This window comes from Mustela erminea, chromosome 6 (assembly GCF_009829155.1).
Source record: "Mustela erminea isolate mMusErm1 chromosome 6, mMusErm1.Pri, whole genome shotgun sequence".
NCBI classification, from domain to species: Eukaryota; Metazoa; Chordata; class Mammalia; order Carnivora; family Mustelidae; genus Mustela; species Mustela erminea.
In genome coordinates this window covers 15,834,897-15,853,574 of record NC_045619.1, presented here as the reverse complement: position 1 = coordinate 15,853,574, position 18,678 = coordinate 15,834,897, and the positions used below count along the sequence as shown (strand labels likewise).

Here is an 18,678-nt window from a genome sequence, read left to right as displayed (position 1 = left end):
TTTTCCCACATGGCAAACAAAAATTACTTCAAAGAGGATCATACACCTAAGTGTAAAAAATTAAATGTAAAGCTACTAGAAGAAAATGGAGGAAATCAGTACAACCTGAGTATAGGCAAAAATTTCTTAGGACATGAAAAGCACAAACCATTAAGTATTTGATGAAATGGATTTTGTCAAGACTTAAAGTGTGTGCTTTTCAAATCATTCTGTCAAGAAATAAAAAGACAAACCCCACAGAATGGGAAAAAAATATTTGCAAATATATGTCTCACAAAAGCCTCTGTCTAATATATATGAAGAACTCTCACAGTGTGAGATAATATGATGATATGATGATGTGATGTGATGTGATGTGATGAGATGATATGAAGATGATCAATCCAATTGATCGTATGAATAACATGATATGAATTATACAAAGATGATCAGGGGCACCTGGGTGGCTCAGGGGGTTAAAGCCTCTGCCTTAGGCTCAGGTCATGATCCCAGGGTCCTGGGATCCAGCCCCGCATTGGGCTCTCTACTCTGAAGCCTGCTTCCTCCTTCCTCTCTGCCTGCTTCTCTGCCTACTTGTGATCTCTGTCTGTCAAATAAATAAAATCTTTAAAAAAAAATACAAAGATGATCAAACCTATTTCTAAAGTGGTGGACAAAATATTGGGGAGACACTTCACGAAAAGAAGATATTCAGTCCAAAAACACATGAAAAGATATTCACTATCATCAGCCATCAGGAAAATTCACATTAAAACTATAAAGAGATACTACAAACTCACTAAATGACTAAAATTTAAAAGGCTGACACCGCCTAGTGCCGGAATGTATGGGGAACAAATGGAACTCTCCCCTGTATGTGTTTGGTGATAATGTCAAATGGTACAAACACTATGGGAAACTCTCTGGTTCTTTTAAAGTTAACATCCATGTAGAATATAACCCAGCCGTTCCACTCCTAGGTGTTTACTCAAGAAAATGCTAACATATGTCCACATAAGGATTTTCACACAAATGTTGAGAGAAACCTTCTTTTATTTTTTTTTTAATTAATTTTTTATTTTTTATAAACATATATTTTTATCCCCAGGGGTACAGGTCTGTGAATCACCAGGTTTACACACTTCACAGCACTCACCAAAGCACATACCCTCCCCAATGTCCATAATCCCACCCCCTTCTCCCAAACCCCCTCCCCCCAGCAACCCTCAGTTTGTTTTGTGAGATTAAGAGTCACTTATGGTTTGTCTCCCTCCCAATCCCATCTTGTTTCATTGATTCTTCTCCTACCCACTTAAGCCCCCATGTTGCATCACCACTTCCTCATATCAGGGAGATCATATGATAGTTGTCTTTCTCTGCTTGACTTATTTCGCTAAGCATGATACGCTCTAGTTCCATCCATGTTGTCGCAAATGGCAAGATTTCATTTCTTTTGATGGCTGCATAGTATTCCATTGTGTATATATACCACATCTTCTTGATCCATTCATCTGTTGATGGACATCTAGGTTCTTTCCATAGTTTGGCTATTGTGGACATTGCTGCTATAAACATTCGGGTGCACGTGCCCCTTTGGATCACTACGTTTGTATCCTTAGGGTAAATACCCAATAGTGCAATTGCTGGGTCATAGGGCAGTTCTATTTTCAACATTTTGAGGAACCTCCATGCTGAGAAACCTTCTTTTAATATCAAGTTGTAGTGTGTTCATACAATGGAACAGCACGTTGCCATAAAAAAGAATGAACGACAGCTACTTGTAACCACACGGATGGATCTCAAAAGTACTGTGCTGGATGAAAGAAGCTAGACACAAAGGAGTACATGCCATATGCTTTCATTTGTATGAAGTCGTGTCAGGAGGCAGGCTTCTAGTTGACCCAAGACCAAAGCTGCGGAGGGTGGACAAACTGGGAAGAAGCACTAGAAAGACTCTTGGATGGTGAAAATGTCCTAGATCTTCACAGTGGTGGTGGTCACAGGCACAAACTCCCCAAAACCAAACTCATGTATATTTTATTATATGTAAATTGTGCCTTAATAAGGTTTATTTTTAAAAAGACACCTTTTTCATAATTATGTGGATAATGGAATCATAACCCCTAGACCTCTAAGTTGTAGTGTTGAAGAGAGAAGGAAAAGGCGTGCAAAATACAGTAAATGCCAGGATAGAAAGTGAGGGTTTTTTTCCTGTCCAAAATGATCTCTCAGGAAAGAGATGGTCACCTATTGTGCTGGTCACCTGGCATTTCCACTGTCCCAGATTTGGACTGCATTGCCCTGTCCCTCTTCAAAGGATTGCATTTCCTGTCCCTCTTCAATGACGGGATACGTCTGTGTCACTTGCGTAGTCCCATGAGACCTGAGCCCCACACCATGTTATCACTTCCAGTGGAAATATGAAGAGCCAGGATGCATTTCCCCCACACTCCCTTTGCACTGGTGCACTGGACACAGAAGCACATTTCCAGATGCTCTCTCATTAGCTCCAACTTAGCCCCATGGGAGGCAGCATCCCATGATTCCGGATCCCAAAAGTATCTGAGCATGTGCTTATGAGTTGCTTCTCTGAACAGGGGAGTCAATGTTTCCCAAGCATCCATGACTTTCCTTTATCACCACGGTGCCCAGAGTTACATGTTTATGAGAAGCCATCTCAGCAGCTTCCACTGCCAGGAACCATCTGTACCTCATAGGGATGGAACCCACAAGCATGAGCTCTTAGTTGCTGACCAGCAGGCCTGGTTCAGAGGTCTGCATCTGGTCTTCTGCTCTGCACACATTCTTCTGTCTGGGCGCCAAAGCCCAATGGCTGAAGCTTCTGGAATACTCCAGAAACATCAGATGTTTCTCAGCTTCAGTGATTCATGAATTCCTACTTGAAGGACTTTTTCAGGGTAGCTATATTTTTGGAGCCCCTTTTCTCCAGCTGACTCGAAAATGAGCTCTTTTCCACCCTCAGTTTCATCTGACAGTGAGGTGTTCCTCTGGAAATTGGATTTGAGGTCATGCCTGTATCCTCCCCCTGCTCTTGGCTTTGAAGACATGGCAATGTTCTGTTTTTGTGATGAAGTTGTTGCAATGCTGAATGCCAGGGAGGTCCCTACAGCCAGCCTGCAATCCTGTGTTTCCATATGGCTCCAGAGCAGTAGACTGGCTATGATCTCAATGCTTTGAACTCTCAGTACCCAGAAGTGGGTCTCCCCTGAGACCCATCAGCACAGGAAAGAGTGTGTAGAGCACAGTTAGGTGTGTGTAAGTACACAGCTTTGGACAGAAGAAACCCAGCCACTGGAGCCCTACTGCCCCACAGCATGTGCTCAGGATGGAGAAAGACTCATTCCTCCATCCCATTCCACTCTAGAGGAGTTAAGAAACCTGAACCAACTCTATTCATTTTATCTACTGAGACTGAATCTTCTAGAACCTGATACCATATTTGTTTTGGACAGTGCATTGACTTGGGTAAATGTCATCATCCTTGATGGTGTCCACAGCTCCTGCAGGAAAATGTCATTTCCATGGACAAGGATGGTATACAAGATGGGGCTTATGATCAAGGAGTCTGACTTAAAGATTATTCCAGGGGCACAATGGAACAGTTAAGAGCTTGGGCTCAGAAGCTGGTCTGTCAGGCTTGTATTTGAATCCAGCCCCACATTTAATAGTTGCACCCAACTATTAAACTTCAGCGAGATACTGCACATTCCTAACACTGTTTCCTCGTCTATAAAAATAGAGATCAGGGAATATTAAAACATGAAAGGAGCATTAGAAGAGAGGCCGCATGTAAGGGGTAAGTCCACTGTCCACAGCTCAGTAAATGCTCAGGTAATATCTGTTGATATTATGCTGCTCTTCCCTGTGGGAAGCAGAGAGAAGCTATGACAGAGCCATTGTGATGTGTCCATCTGACTCCATTATATTTTCCACTTTTTAAGTCCTACAGACTTGAAGACTTCCCAGGAAGTCAGGTTGGTGTCAGGAGATTGAGTTGTGGCCAGTGGGAGGAGGGTATATGTGATATACCCACATTCAGGTCCGAACCTTGAAAGGTGCTCGCTTGTGCTCTCTCTATCTCTCATTTGCACAGCTAGAAACAGAGGGCCCCAAGGTGGCAGGCTCACGGGATGGAGGAAGCTTATATCCCTGAGGGCCTGTGCAGAGAAGACATGACAAAGAGAGCTGCCCAATGCATGCTAGACTTGGTGATAGTGAGAAATAATCATTGATCACATTGAGCCACTGCCATTTCAGGGCTTGTTATTTTAGCAAGCCAGTTACTTTAACAAAGAGCCTATCCAGACTACTACACACATGAAAACAAGCACGGGGAGCGGATGGGGAAACCAGCAGTTCAAGACACAATGCATCTTCCCGGTCAGGTGGAGATGAACACCATAAATTTTTCATCACTAGAACAAAAATTGGCACAATATTTTAAAAATTGATTGCTCATTTTCCCCCACAAGCCCCCACTGGAACCAGACAGTTGTGACAGCTTGGGGCAGGTTTTGTGACATGAAAACCTTAGTCTGCATTTTTTGGTCTTCATAGAGCACCACAGCTACTCCACTTTCATACCCCAAGCTTCGCAGCTTCGCGTCTTCGCATGATTCTGTGGATTAAAAACATCTTCTCCATAAATTTCAATAAATTGTCAGTGAATTTCTGCTGTGGAAACATATTCTTATTTAAAATTGCACGTCATGGCATGTATCTCATCTGGGGACCACCTGTCAAAGGAAGCGGCCATTGTAATTAAGGGTACACGACGTCCTAAATGATCATAGCCAGTCCACATGAGAACTTGGCCACATATGTTTAGCAAAGTACCACCTTCCCTGAACCGTGGTTGCCCTATGCCAACAGACCCACAAATTAACCCTATAAAGCTCTGTTTTGAGGAACCCAGGGCCTTGGCATATACAGTTCCCTTTGCCTGGAATACTCACTCTTCATACAGCTAGTTCTTCAAATCTCTACCCAAATGTTACCTCTCCAGAGATGGCTACCCTGACTACTCTTGCTGTAAGAGGTACCTTCTCCCTTAATTCTCTATCTCTGCACCCTATCCATTTCCTTCATATCACTTACTATAATCTGTAATTTTGGGGGAGGGGTTATTAGTTTGTTTATTGTCCATTTTCTCACTAGATCTAAGTAACCATGACATCTACCTTATTTCTAAAATTCAAGGTGTATGAGCTAATAAAAACCTTTTAGTGTTTAAACCAGTTCCAGGTGGATCTTCTCATATTATTACAATAAATTTGACAACTAAAATCTTCTTAATGAACGTATTTGCTTTCTATATTGTTAACATTTATATATATAAAATATAATATAATAATGTTATATATTATAATTATATATTATATATTACACATTACATATTATAATATTATAATATATAATATTATATATATTATATATTATAATATTATATAATATATAAATATATATTATGTATAAATAAAATATATTAATATATAATATATATTAATAATATAATATAACAATTTTATATTGTTGTCTTCCCTGACACTATCAGTATAAATTAGAAATCCTCTGATGTCAGAACACTTGGATGGCTCAGTCCATCAAACATCTGACCCTTGATCTCAGCTCAGACCTTAATCTCAGGATCATGAGTTCAAGCCCCATGTTGGATTCCACTGCAGAGCATGAAGCTTACTTAAAAAAGGAAAGAAAGAAAGAAAGAAAGAAAGGAAGGAAGGAAGGAAGGAAGGAAGAAAGAAAGAAAGAAAGAAGAAAAAAATTTTTTCTATGTGTCAAGCCCTGTATTAGGTACTTTATTTTATTTAATTTTCACAATAATTCTGAAATCTTTTTTTTAAGATTTTATTTATTTATTTGACAGACCGAGAGCACAAGTAGGCAGAGAAGCAGGCAAGAGAGAGAGGAGGAAGCAGGCTCCCCGCTGAGCAGAGAGCCCGATGCGGGGCTCGATCCCATGACTCTGGGATCATGATCTGAGCTAAAGGCAGAGGCTTTAACCCACTGAGCCACGAGGCTCCCCTGAAAGCCGGGATTATTTAATGCTGTTTTATAGGTGAGGAAATTGAGACCTAAAACCTGTAACTTTATTTCATTATCTCTGCCTCCCTTCTTTTGGATGAGCCGCCTCCGCGGACTTCCTGCGATTCTAAAGGCGCGGTCATTCAGGTATGCCAGGAGGGTGGGCACATGATCCAGGCAGGCCAATCAGAGCATCTCTCCATCTGGCCCCTACGATGAGGCAAGAAGAAGACACGAGAGCCCCAACAAAATCAATCATACTCCTTCCTTGGCACGTAAATGCTGGAATAGTGAGCATCCCTCCCTGACTCCAGGATCACACGCTAAAAAGACCTTGTAGTACTGCTACTACCAGAAGCTGTCTTGCTGCCATGTGGCGAGAGCCTGCCTAAGAATGAAACCCAGATCCAGGGAGAGTGGGTGCAAAACAGGGCCTTGGCATCTCATGAAGCCTAGATCTAGCCGTGCCTGACTGAGACAGACCTTTACACTTCACAGTTACATGAAGCAGTAAATTTCTCTTGTTACTTAACATGGTCTGAGCTGGGTGTCTGCCACTCACCACTGAATAAGGATAAAGTGAGCGCCCTGTAGCAGCTCCATACATACTGTTCTCTCAGTTTTCCTCCATTGACCTCACAACCTATCAGTTAGCAGGCACGCCATGACAATCCAGCTGCTCCTGTTACCTCCCTAACCTTTATATGTCAGTGGATGTTGCTCTGTAACGAAAGGATTATGGACTCCCATTCATAATGAGTTTTACACTCAAGGCATCTTCATATTAGTTCTCTCATTCCTTCTTTACAATAAAGGTAGCAATCCATGTACCCATCAGAGAGACAAGAAAACAGAGGCACAGAGACACAAAGCAGTTTGCTTCATTAGCAATCATTAAGTGCAAGTTGGAATTGAGAGTCCTCCCATGGCAGCTCAGCTGCAGAGGCACGGACAGAGAGGTCCTAATTCGGCAGGCTGCCTCAGAAACATCCATTCCCCAGCCCTCCACCTTATCAGGTATGAGGCCATTTTAGCCAAATCAGCTCCATCAGATTGGGTTGCCAGATAAAATACAGGAAGCCCAGTTAAACCTGAATTTTAGATAAATAATTTTTATTTTATTTATTTATTTTTTTTAGTATAAGCATGACCCAAATATTGCATGGAACATACTTACACTAAAAAAAATCATCTATTGCTGAACTGGATGCCCTGTGGTTTTACCAGCTAAATGTGACAAGATGTATCAGATGTTCTCCCAGTAGACCAGATAAGGGGTTTAAGTTGCAATTTCTTTGCAAAGTCAGACTTCTTGCACGGATCCCCAAACACTGCTATTCAGCATAGAGCATGACTCTGTTTGATACTACAATAGGGTTTGATGTCATTTGCTATTGTGACTGGGATCCAGTCTTACCCTATTATTCATTCCTGTAAGAGCTTCCTAGAGGGTCTGTTCGTGCAAGGAATAATGGCAAAATGGGACTCCAGATGTCATTTTATCAGTGGCAGAGCAGTGGCTTTTCCCACTGGGAAATACGGCCCATTGATCTTGGACCCTGAGCAATCAGATTAGCAGTCTGGCCGCCCTGAGAACAGAGGGGGTTGCTGAAGAAAGGCCAGGCAGAGGGAGCTGAGCCAGGAGGAGAGAGCATGACTGGGTATTAACCTTCCATGCTGTCTCTAGTCCAGTTTGAAGGAACCCATTCCATCTTCTCTTTTGGAACCAGAGAACGTGTAAATTTGGAAGCTGTGGGGTAAACCAAACTGGGTCATAAAATCAGGGAGAAAGCTAGGCTACAAGAGGAGGAAGAGAGGAAAGCCAGTGTGCGAAGAGGAGCAGAAAAAAGGGCCTGTAGTTCCCTCGGCTCTGCCTTCTCCAGTTCTGGTTCCAGCTGCACCGCTGGCTGCATTTCTTTTTCCAAAAACTTCAAATAAATTCCCCCTTTGTGTATAAACTAGCTTGGGTGGGTTTCTGCTACATAAACGCGTTCTGTCACTTACTTGATTAAGTAAGAGGAAATCAACCAAATAAAGAAACAAGGTCCCAGTTCGGTTCAGTTCATTGCAATTTATTTAATTTAAAAATAAAAATGGAAACAAACAAACAAAAAAAAAAAAAGAAAAACAAAACAAAAGTCAATTTCCAATGAAAATACAAACACTTTGGGTTGTTATCCAGCATTTTTCCCCCGTAGGCTGTTCTGGGCTCAAACCAATCAAATGAACAAAAACTAATTTTGACTGGAGCCATAAAGCATGTTGCACCAATTAAATTACACCAATATATTATTATAATACCTTTGAAATGCCTTTCAGACCAATAAATAAAAAAAGACAAATTCAAATAAAAAAAGTCAACTTTTTATTACCAAAACAAAAAAAATAGAAATTAAATAAAAGTCACAACACGGATTTAAAAAAAAAAAAATGTGCAGTCAAGTTTCTCTCTCTCTCTCTCTTTTTTTTTTTTTTTTTCTTCTAGGAATGATACCATGCCAGTAAATCCCTACAGAACATTTCCAGTTTGGCAAAAAGCAGTCAGTTGATCATTCACATTTGTACTCAAGACAGCAGGCCAGGGCGACACTCCCCTGAATTTCCCCCTGAAAAGTGCTCCCCATCATCCGAAGAAGCAGCACCTTATAACAGGGATGGAAAGTTAGGGAGCACTTAGCATTTTCATTTCGCCTAGGGTCTTGAAGCACTTCCTGAAAACTGATCATGCCTTAAAATTTACCTGTAAAAAGAAGTATAATTCTACTCCTTTGGCAAATGTGTAAACTAAGACATGGCAAGGCCAACAGAGGCCAGGAAAGGACCAGGAGAGCTGACCTGGAATCTCCCGCTTGGTCCACCAGGTCATAAAAGTGTCTCTCACTTGTAATTCCATGGAAATGAATCACGCAGGACTTCCTTGTTCGGGGATTGGCTGGTAGGGATGATAGGACTTAATCAGGAAGCAGGGAGCTGCATGTCAGGGCTTTTCTATTCCAGGTTTTTCCTTGAAAGGACAGAGTCAACACAGCATGTAGAATCAAAAGGTGTTAGCAGAATGTCACAAGCAGGCAGGGGGCCTGAGAGATGGGCTACCCCACCCCTCCAGTCCTCATTAAAGGGAAACCTTAGCCGCCCAAACACTGCAGGTGTCTCAAGCCACCAGCTAGTTAGCAGCACACCAGGACTCAACTCAGACCCTTTGCCTCTGAGTGGAGGACAGTCTTTGTCACAATCCACGGTCTGGGTTGATGGACAAAAGAGAACATGCATGGGGGGGAGGGGTTTCGGGGGAAAGGGGAGAAGTAGAATGATTTTCCTTAATAGTGTCATTGTAGAAGGATGGAAAATACTAAACGGACACAATCACTTGGCAAAAGGAAAAAAAATGTCTCACCAAGTAGGTAGGTGTTAAACCTTAGGCATATTGACAGCAACCAACGAGGCCAGCTGCCATGCATGCGGGACCAGCAGTGTGGCCATACAGGCTGTCCAGAACAGATTACACAAATGAGACAAGGAATGGGAAGCTTGGAGGCTGCAGGATGCCCTCCATGCACCCACACTTCCCACACACACAATTGGCTATCTACAGATTTTTTTTTTTCCCTTTGAACCTATACTGGAGCTCAGGAAGGAGGTATAATTGAATGAAAGAAACCAGAGAAGCTTCCCATAACACACCACCCAGGTGGACCTGAAGGCATGCACAAGCCACACCACCAGAGCTGGTGGCAAGGGGAGAAATGGAGCCATCTTCTTAGGGCAGTTTTACTCCAAAGAATGTTCTCAGTGCCTTACGGTGAATTCTTTTGCATTCTCCCTATAAACTACTATCTGTTGGTTTTCCCAAAAATACCCCTCAAGACTAGTCCTCCTTGTATGCCTTTGTGGCTAGTAGAGGCTGACCATCTTGAAACAAGCCTTTCCATTTGCATAGCCAGTAGGATCTGAAGTCATCTCAAATTCCCCCATGAGACATTACTTCCAAACCCAGTATCTGAAGATGTCCCATTGTGGGACTGACATCTTATCACCTGTAATCTGGGTGTCTAGATGTTAAATACCTAGTTATATTACTTTTTATGATAAGAGTCTTGCTATACCTCTTTTCTGCCTCCTCCAGAACCATCTGGATGGCTTCTTGGGAAATGTTCCCTCTTCTATATGCTTCCTCCCAACCCACTCTGCTCTTTCAACACCTTATTTATTTGAATGGGTGGAACTTTCTTTTCCCCCAAAGTCTAGGACTTCAAACCCATGACAGAATCCCTAGATACAGGGGGAGCACCTTATACCTACCTTTCTTTTCCTCATCCAAATATCCCACCTACACACTAACTCCCTAGAAGCAAACTCGCCCGCCTCTGCAGATTCTACACTTGGTGGATGGGAAAACCATTTGCTAGTAGTAAACAGGGTAAATCATTGAGCCAGTTATTCCTTTGGAGACTGTGGACAGCGTCACATCCAATTCATGCAGGTGAGAACCCAAAAGGCAGCATTCCAGTTAATAATGAGATGTTAAAGAAATCGACAAATTGCCCTCTTGCTGGTGTGGACCAATTTTCATTCATCTGCCCAAAAACCTCAGAGGGTCCCAAGTTCTGTTACACACCAGAGTTTTGATCTCTGACATCCTCCTCCTTCTCCCTGACCACCCTTGGGAGGTTGTGCTAAAGAGCAAGGCAGACATTGGGAAAGAAGTGGGAGACAGCAAGAAGCCCAAAAATCACCACGGGCTGACTCTTAAACCTTAGCGGTGTTCAGAGCATTCTCTCTCTGCCCAAGGCCCTGTCTTCCATTCCAGGTAGAGTAGCAAATTAACAAAGGACCCACTAGAGGCATGAAAGATAAGCATAGATCCCACAGGATGCCTCGACCCAACACTTTCAGGGCTTAGCCATGTTAGGGATGGCAACCACATGGCATGGATGTTACTGCTCCCCTTCCCATTTCCAAGGCAGCCTTTGCTATTCAATCACAGCACTCCTTCCCATGTGCCTAGGGTACTGGCACCAGCACACCCAGCAGCCACTACCTATCAATCACAGATTCAGGTTCAGGTGGCTGAAATCTACTTGTCTACCCCATGCAGTCAGACCAAGCCTGTTCACGTGAGGAGGGAAGAAGCAAGGTCTGAGCTCACCCCAGGCAGATGGCCCCAGTCTCTCTTGCCTTTCCTCCAGGAGTATTTGGACAACTTTTAGGTGTATGTTCCCTCTCCCATATGCTTCCTCCCCCCCTCCCTCTTAGTGCTGGCCAATACCACCTCGCCTGGACAGCTGGTCCTCTAGGAAGTGCCACAAAGTAAATGCCAATTAGGACCTAAAATCTGACTGGCAGTGGGCAGGACTGGCAGACAGCCCACTTCTCCCTTTCAGGTGCTGGCTCAAGGCTGCAAACTGGGCCAACCAAGATGGCACCGATCCTTCTTCAGTCTATTGTCACAGCCAGCAAAGAGGTAACCAGCTCACTAGCACAAGTCATCGCTCCCACGGCTCCCCCAAACCCACCCACCACCCAGCCCCACACCCTGGGGAGCTAGTTAAGCTTGCTGCAGATCTCCAGAGCTTTCTTGTAGACCTGAGTCACATCGTCCATGTCCATGAGGAGGGAGAAGCTGCTGTCTCCCAGTCGGTTCCGGTACCGCTTCAGGTACTGGGGTCGGGGCCGATTCTGGAGCCCCTCAAAGTCCTGGATCTGGAGGAAGTTCTCAGCAGAGACGCAGCTACGGATACGCTGGCGGGCAGGGCGATTCTCCTGCAAATCGAGCAAGTCAAAGGAGTCGCTGGACAGGACGCTGTCATCACTGATGACGCTGGAGGGCCGGCTGTAGCTCCGGGAGAGGCCCTCGGCGGGGACGCCGGGCTCCAGCAAGGATTCCAGTGTGGGCATTTCAGGGCTGACGAGGGCCGGGTCCGTGGTCCCTGCTGAGTACTTGCTGTTGTGTTTCAAGATGCCCTTCCTGCGGCAGGAGAGGCCATGGGACGTCCCCCTGGCAGGGTCCGGGGGACTGGGGGAAGGCAGGCCACTGCCCAGCCCATCATTCCCGTCCAACAGCTCCGAAGACTCACTGCGCTCTGGCGATGAGTAGTAACCCGACTCTCTCTGCTGGGTCTTCTTCAAGATGCCCTTCTTGGGCATCGTGGACGACTGCTTGGGGCTGAGCTTGCCCGGCCCCTCCGCCTCAGGGGAGCTTGGGAGGGGCACAGCGGTCCGGCCCAAGTCGGGCTCCATCTTGAAAGCAGAGGGTAAGGCAGGGCCCACGACACCCTCGATGAAGCCGGTGCTGTGGGAGCGGTGTTCGCTGTTGCTCCGTTTCTTCAGGATCCCTTTGGGCCTCTTGGAACTCAGCTTGGATGGGCTCTCGGGCACTGAGTCCTGGCCAGACTGGGCAAAATCGTTCTCTTTCTTGGACTTTTTCAGGGACCGCTGCCGTTCCAGCATGACCTCTGAGGCCCCGGGCTTGGCCAGGCCCTTGATCTTGGCCTCGGCCTCGGCCTGCAGCCCCGTGGAACGGTGGTGCCAGTCGATGATGCGAGCCAAGAGCGGCGACTCGGAGTTGGGGAGCGCATCGCAGTCACAGACGCTGCTCTTGTAGCCCCAGTTCACCCACCAGTGGTTGGCGATGTCCTCGATGGTGGCCCGGCGATCGGGGTTCACCATCAGCATCCACCGAATGAGGCCTCGGGCATCTGTAGCACAAGAGAAAGAGAATGATGCATCACGCAAGCCTTTGGCCTTGATGGGGCTGACGCTGCTGGCGTGGGGTGACATGCTCAAGCATGTGGGAGACCTGGTCCTGCCACCCCAGGGAGCAGGAGCCAAAGTCTTCCAGACTGTCCCCGGAAAGCATCATCAGGACATGGAACCACAGGCTAGGGCATGGTCACCCTCTGGCATGTTTCTCCATGCAAAGGAATGTCCTAGAACTACCGAGCTCTCCGTCAACTCAGATCTTCATTAAATGGGGAAGGCTAGGTAACTGGAGCAGATTCCAGAGCCGACCCCAAGCAGGGCCCCACCATTTCTTCAGTGGATATCATTTTACCAAAAGGGAAAACAGGGGGAGATGACCTTGGCTTTTCTATAGGCCTGTGAGGTGGTCTCGTATAAACACGCAGTGCTCAAGGTCATGGGGAAAGTGTATCGGCATGAAAAGGACATCTAGGGCTGAGACGGTGAGAGCGAAGCTCTTTGTCAAAGAGGCAAAACGAGAAGGATGGCACATGTGGGCAGTGCGAGGGGCCATCCTGAAGGCTGGCCTGACCCTGGGCCTTGGCCAAGTCCTGAAACCCACGCCCAGTGAGCTCACCTCCTCTCCCTCTCTGACATACTCCGCAGCCTACCGAGCCATCAGCTCACACAGCTCATCTAGACCCGCTATCTGCTTACAGCCTGGCTGAGACATTCCATGTGCACGTTTCTGCTGCCAGAGAACTAGGGGAAAGCCCCGAAGGGATGTTGAGGAGGCCACAGGAACCAACCGACTCTCACAGCTTATAAATTGACTTTTAAGATCAAACTGTGCTCCCCCAACGGGAGGTGAATTATATCCTGGGAAGGCGCCGCCTCCCCCTCAGCCACTTATGTGGCCTAATGAGTAGCTGGCAAGGGTCAGGCAATGCGACCAGGGGTGAGCTGCGCCCCTGAAAAGTAACAGGATGCTCCTTTAGTCGTTCAGTAAATATTTTCTAGATTCCTGCAATGTGCCAGGACCTGTGTTGGTACCAGGTGAGTCACCTGAAATGTCTCAAAAAAAAAAAAAAAATATATATATATATATATATACACACACACACACACACCCCTAACTGCCTACCTATCTATATGCGTATGTATTCATTATTCATAGGATTCTGTATTATAAATTCTCCTGCTCACTAAAATGTATTTATACCCCCAAATCAATGTGTGGGCACTCTCCCTGTCATTTATGTACATTTGCAAAGTGGCAAAAAATCCGAGTCACCCCCAGCATGCACGTATGCTCCCCGCCAAGGTCGAAGGAGACGACGCCTCCTTGCCTTCTTGTTTCTACTCTCATACTGCAAACAGGTGTAATTTTCACAGCCTGCATAGTCCATGTTTTTCACATTTTTTTTGTCCTTTTTGTTTGTCCTTTAAAATGGCCCAAAGCGCTAGCTCTGGTTCCCGAGTTCGAGAAGGCTGTGATGAGGGACCTTACGGAGAAAACACATGTGTTAGATGGGTTTCGTTCAGGTACGAGCCATCGCACTGCTGGCTGTGAGTCTGATGTGAAGGAGTCCACAGGATAGTTTAAATGAGGTGTCTCTGGACAGAAATATACGTAAAACAAGGCTATGTACTGATCAGTCGACACCAATATACTGTGACCAGAGCGCGGGCCCTGTATATGCTCTAGGAACCATGTGGCCTCGGTATTCACTCATTCCGTGCCCATAGCAACTTTGTGGAATGTAACTACTGCAAAGAGTGAGAAATTGGCTGTGTGTGTGTGTGTGTGCACACGCGTGCGTGCTGTGTGTCTATATAGGATGGTCTGTGTTAAGTACTTTCCAAAGACGGCCAGGTGGACACACTTTTCAGCCACACAGTACACTCTCCTAGCAAGAGATGGAGCTTATAATCTTGGTTGCTTTGACCCATAGAGCGGGGTAGAAGTGACGTTATCTGCCTGTCCAGCACAGAAGGCCCGGAAGCTTCTTCTTCCTCCATCTTAGAACCCTGGGCCACCACGAAATAAGTCAAGGATGCCTCCTGGAAAGAGGGGCCTGGAGAGGCAGCTCGTGGAGAGGGAGCCCATGGGGAGGAGCACTGAGCAACTGTCACCCAGTCGGACCCAGCCCAGCCGCCATCTGAATGCCACTGTAGAAGCAACCCAAGCAAGGCTAGAAGAGTTCTAGCCAACCCAGGGAACGGAGAGCTAGGGTACCTAGCTGTTGTCTAAACCACCAAACTGACCCAGGGAGGTGGGGGAGGAGGGGGATCGAGTTGTTATAGCAATAAATAATGAATAATCCAACAGCACCTGTGGGCCATGCCCCAGCTGGGGGCACAGTGGTGAAAAAAAGCAGTTGTCCCCCTCATGGCACTGGGTCTAATGACGGTGGTTTATATGACCACACGGACTAGAAAGGACTTCATGTGATCTCTCTTCCAAAATGTGAATTTACAGTGGAGAAATTGAATCTACATGGTAAAGACTCGCCCAGGTTCACCCAGCAAGCGCACAGGACTCTCGGCTTGCCTGGTGTAGAGGACATTTGTTCTAGAAATTCCATTTGGTAAGGTTTGGGCAAAGCAGCCTAGCAAGCCAGCATTGCCAAAAGGCAAAAATCTGGAGCAAAAAAGAAGAGGAAAAGCAGGGGACTCCTTACAAATGTTAAAACAGAAGCAAAAAAGTGTGAGCTACAGAGGGTAAGCCAACCACTCCCGCTCAACCACTGGCCCTCTCAGGGCACGCACCTGATGGCTGCGTGGGCTCCCGGTACTCTCCGCTGCTGATCTGCCGAATGAGGTTTTTGTGATCGAAACCATCGAAGGGCATCGTTCCGTAAACGAGAGTGTAAAGCAACACGCCCAGGGCCCAGCTGTCCACCTGGAGCAGAGAGATGGGACATACAGGAGCTGAGAAGCCACCCTTAATGACCCCAGGAACTGAATTTAGCGCGTGGCAGATGGGTTCCCCCCTTCCGAAGCCTGACAACTGATATGTGGTGCAGTTGTGGGCTGCGGCAGAGCCTGACCTTCCCATCTCAGAGACCAGGAGTCCCAATCTGTAGAAGGGCTAAAAAGATTATCTCCTTAAATCCTCAGGATGATGTTATGAAACAGGGAGGGCCTGGATTATTTTTGGCCTCATTTGACAGACCCATCTGAGGCACACGAGAGCTAAATGATTTCTCCAGAGCCCCTCTGTGTTGCCAGGGTGGGTGCCAGACTGGGACACGGGGCTGTTCACTCCAAACCCAGGCACCAGGGCCTTCCAGCACCTTCTTCAAATGGATCAGGGGCTGCCAACTCAAATGCTGACAAGAGCCAGGCCTGCAACCAGGATGAACAAAGCAAGAGAGAATGTGAGGTTCAAGGTGGGAGTGCACGGACCCCCCCGACAGCGGCAGCCTCCCCTCAACTAACGGCTGCCACACCGTAGTGTAGACCCAGCACTGCCAGATCCTTTCGGGAAGTCAGAAATCAGACTTGTATGCGAAATTTCCCAATTATTGAATGCTTTGTCCATTTTCTTTTAGAAAGACTAACGGGGCCAGATAAAACATGCTTGCTAGCCAGATCCCAGGCCGCAGGCTTAGAATCCCAGAAAGAGATCATCAAAGATCAAAGGAACATTCATTACCTATGATGAATGGACAGTGTCAAGTTTCTAGAGTTTTATAAATTGAATCCGATATTCCTCCCGTACATTCTTATTTCAGAAAGACTTTCTCTTCACTGCAACTGGTAGAGCCCCTTGGCATTCTTCTCTTCCCCCTGCAGCCCTGCCTTCCAACACTGTCCAACAGATAAATATTTGGAGGGAGACATTTCAACCTACCGAGCTGCTGCTAGTTAAAGGAGATAAGGAGCGGAGGCCTCTCTCTGTAAAGAGAACCATCCCTTCAAAGAGAGTAATGACTTGCAACTCATCCATTTTCAAAATAGCGTTTTCACATGCACATCTCTTACCGTGGCCCGAGAGCTTTAGGCATATAAAGAAATGCGTTTCTCATGCATTAGAAGGTGTGATTAAAACTGTATTTCCTTAGTGGAACCTCGCAGTCGGTTGAGCTGGGCCTCTTGGCTCCGGCTCAAATCATGATCTCATGGGTCGTGAGGTCACGTCCCGCATTGGGCTCTGCGCTCAGCTCCGAGTCAGCTTGGGATTCTTTCTCTCCCTCTCCCTTTGCCCCTCCCACTCATGCTCCCTCTCTCTAAAATAAATGAATAAATCTTTAAAAAAAAAAAACCCTGTATTTCCTTAATTGAAGATACATGCTGTCAAAGATATATGCAAAAAGATACTCATTGCAAAGTTAGGGGGGTTTTTTGCTTGGCTCTTTGGTTTGTTCTAATAGGGAAAAACTAAAAACAATCGGAAGTGATTAAACTAATGTATATTCATACAATACAAGATTATATCATCCTCCAAAACCACGTTTTTAATAATAACAAATTCAAAATATGTCACAATATAATTTTAAGTCAATAAAAGGCCACACGCATGTATGTATACACATATATATAATGATTGCTATTATTTTTTGAAATGTAAGAGATCAACACTGGAATAAAGTATAAAAGAGAAGTTGCAAAAATATTAAGTGGTTATCTCTTGAAGGGAAAATTGCAGGTAACTTTATTCTCTAGATTTTTCAAATTTCCTCCCAGATATCTATATTGTGGCTTTTATAATCATATGAGGAAAAACTTTCTTCGCTTGCTTGTTTTTTTTGTTTGTTTGAAGTATTTCTTATATCCAGTTCCTGCCATCCCTGCTACCTTTCCTCCCCTGCCCACACCCCCATACACACACCCCAGCAACTTGCTCACCTCAGGCCCCCGGTAAGGCCTCCCATTGACAATCTCAGGAGAAGCATAGAGAGGGCTCCCGCAAAAGGTTTGCAAGAACTTGTCCTTCTGGTACAGGTTGGAGAGCCCGAAGTCGGCAATCTACAAAGAAAAGAAAGACCCAGAGAGGCTGGTTAGCATTCCGGGGGCACCTACCTTGAATCATCTGAGCACTAGAGCACCTGTGTGGGTCTGACAGCTGGGTCACCATTTTTTCTCCGGTCCTCAGTTTCCATCAAAGAACCAGCCCACAGGACCAGGCCAGTGACTCCCAGCTGCAGTCCTTAGCATCACAACAGAGTCTGCTGGATCTGCACCCTACACCTTCTCTTAGTTACTCCAAACTGCTCTCTGCAGGGACCTGACCTTCGGTTTAGACCTGCTCTGAGAAACATCCACAGAATCATAGGCTTGACGTTTCCGATGCACAGAACAACACACAATTATTAATCTGGAAACAGTCCCCCTAAAATCACATCGTACCCCCAGTGACTCTGGAAAACTGTGGCCAGTGCCACTAATTCGACCCCCTCCTCCTCCACTCCCGCTCTACCAAGAATTTCATTCTGCCAACTTCATGACCCTAGGTAAAACAGACCCAGCGTGCTAGTTTTTGAGTCACCAGATATCAGCCCAAACTCTGCCACTAGCCATCTGTGTGACATAGGACAGGTCCCTTAGGTTCTCTGAGCCTCAGTTTAGCCAGAAAATGGGAACCCGGGATCCTTTCTTGTTCTGGATCACAGGATTAGTGCGGGGTAGGGGGGAATCAATCACTCAAGATGACACCATGAATATTAATCTGTTAAGTCTTCAGATTCTGTACGAACGCTCTGCCTAGCCCTCTTTCTCTGACAGGCACACCTGTGCAATCACTCTCTTCTCTCCTGGATTCTTGAAGTGTTTTATTCACTATCCTTTATGGCAGCACTTTTCCCTGTGTGAGCATGTGCGTGAGTGCATAGGTGCATAAGCACATAGAATCACATATATACATGTCACACAGACACGTGTCACGCTATGTATGTACATATACACATATGGAGCATATATCAATACATATGCATACATATAGATACACACGCA

At 45.8% G+C, this 18,678-nt stretch overlaps 1 protein-coding gene across 1 annotated transcript in view; it reads right to left on the bottom strand.

The window, feature by feature from the left end:
• Positions 1–8,521: 8,521 nt before the first annotated feature.
• The window catches only part of NUAK1 (NUAK family kinase 1), a 71,233-nt gene continuing 61,076 nt past the window's right edge, over positions 8,522–18,678 (bottom strand). Inside the window, exons 5-7 of the mRNA XM_032346516.1 lie at positions 17,575–17,694; positions 15,493–15,625; positions 8,522–12,737 (exon numbers count right to left, since the gene is read on the bottom strand). Coding sequence (XP_032202407.1) covers positions 11,584–12,737; positions 15,493–15,625; positions 17,575–17,694 — 1,407 coding nt within the window. The 3' untranslated portion in view covers positions 8,522–11,583. The remainder of the gene's footprint in view (positions 12,738–15,492; positions 15,626–17,574; positions 17,695–18,678) is intronic.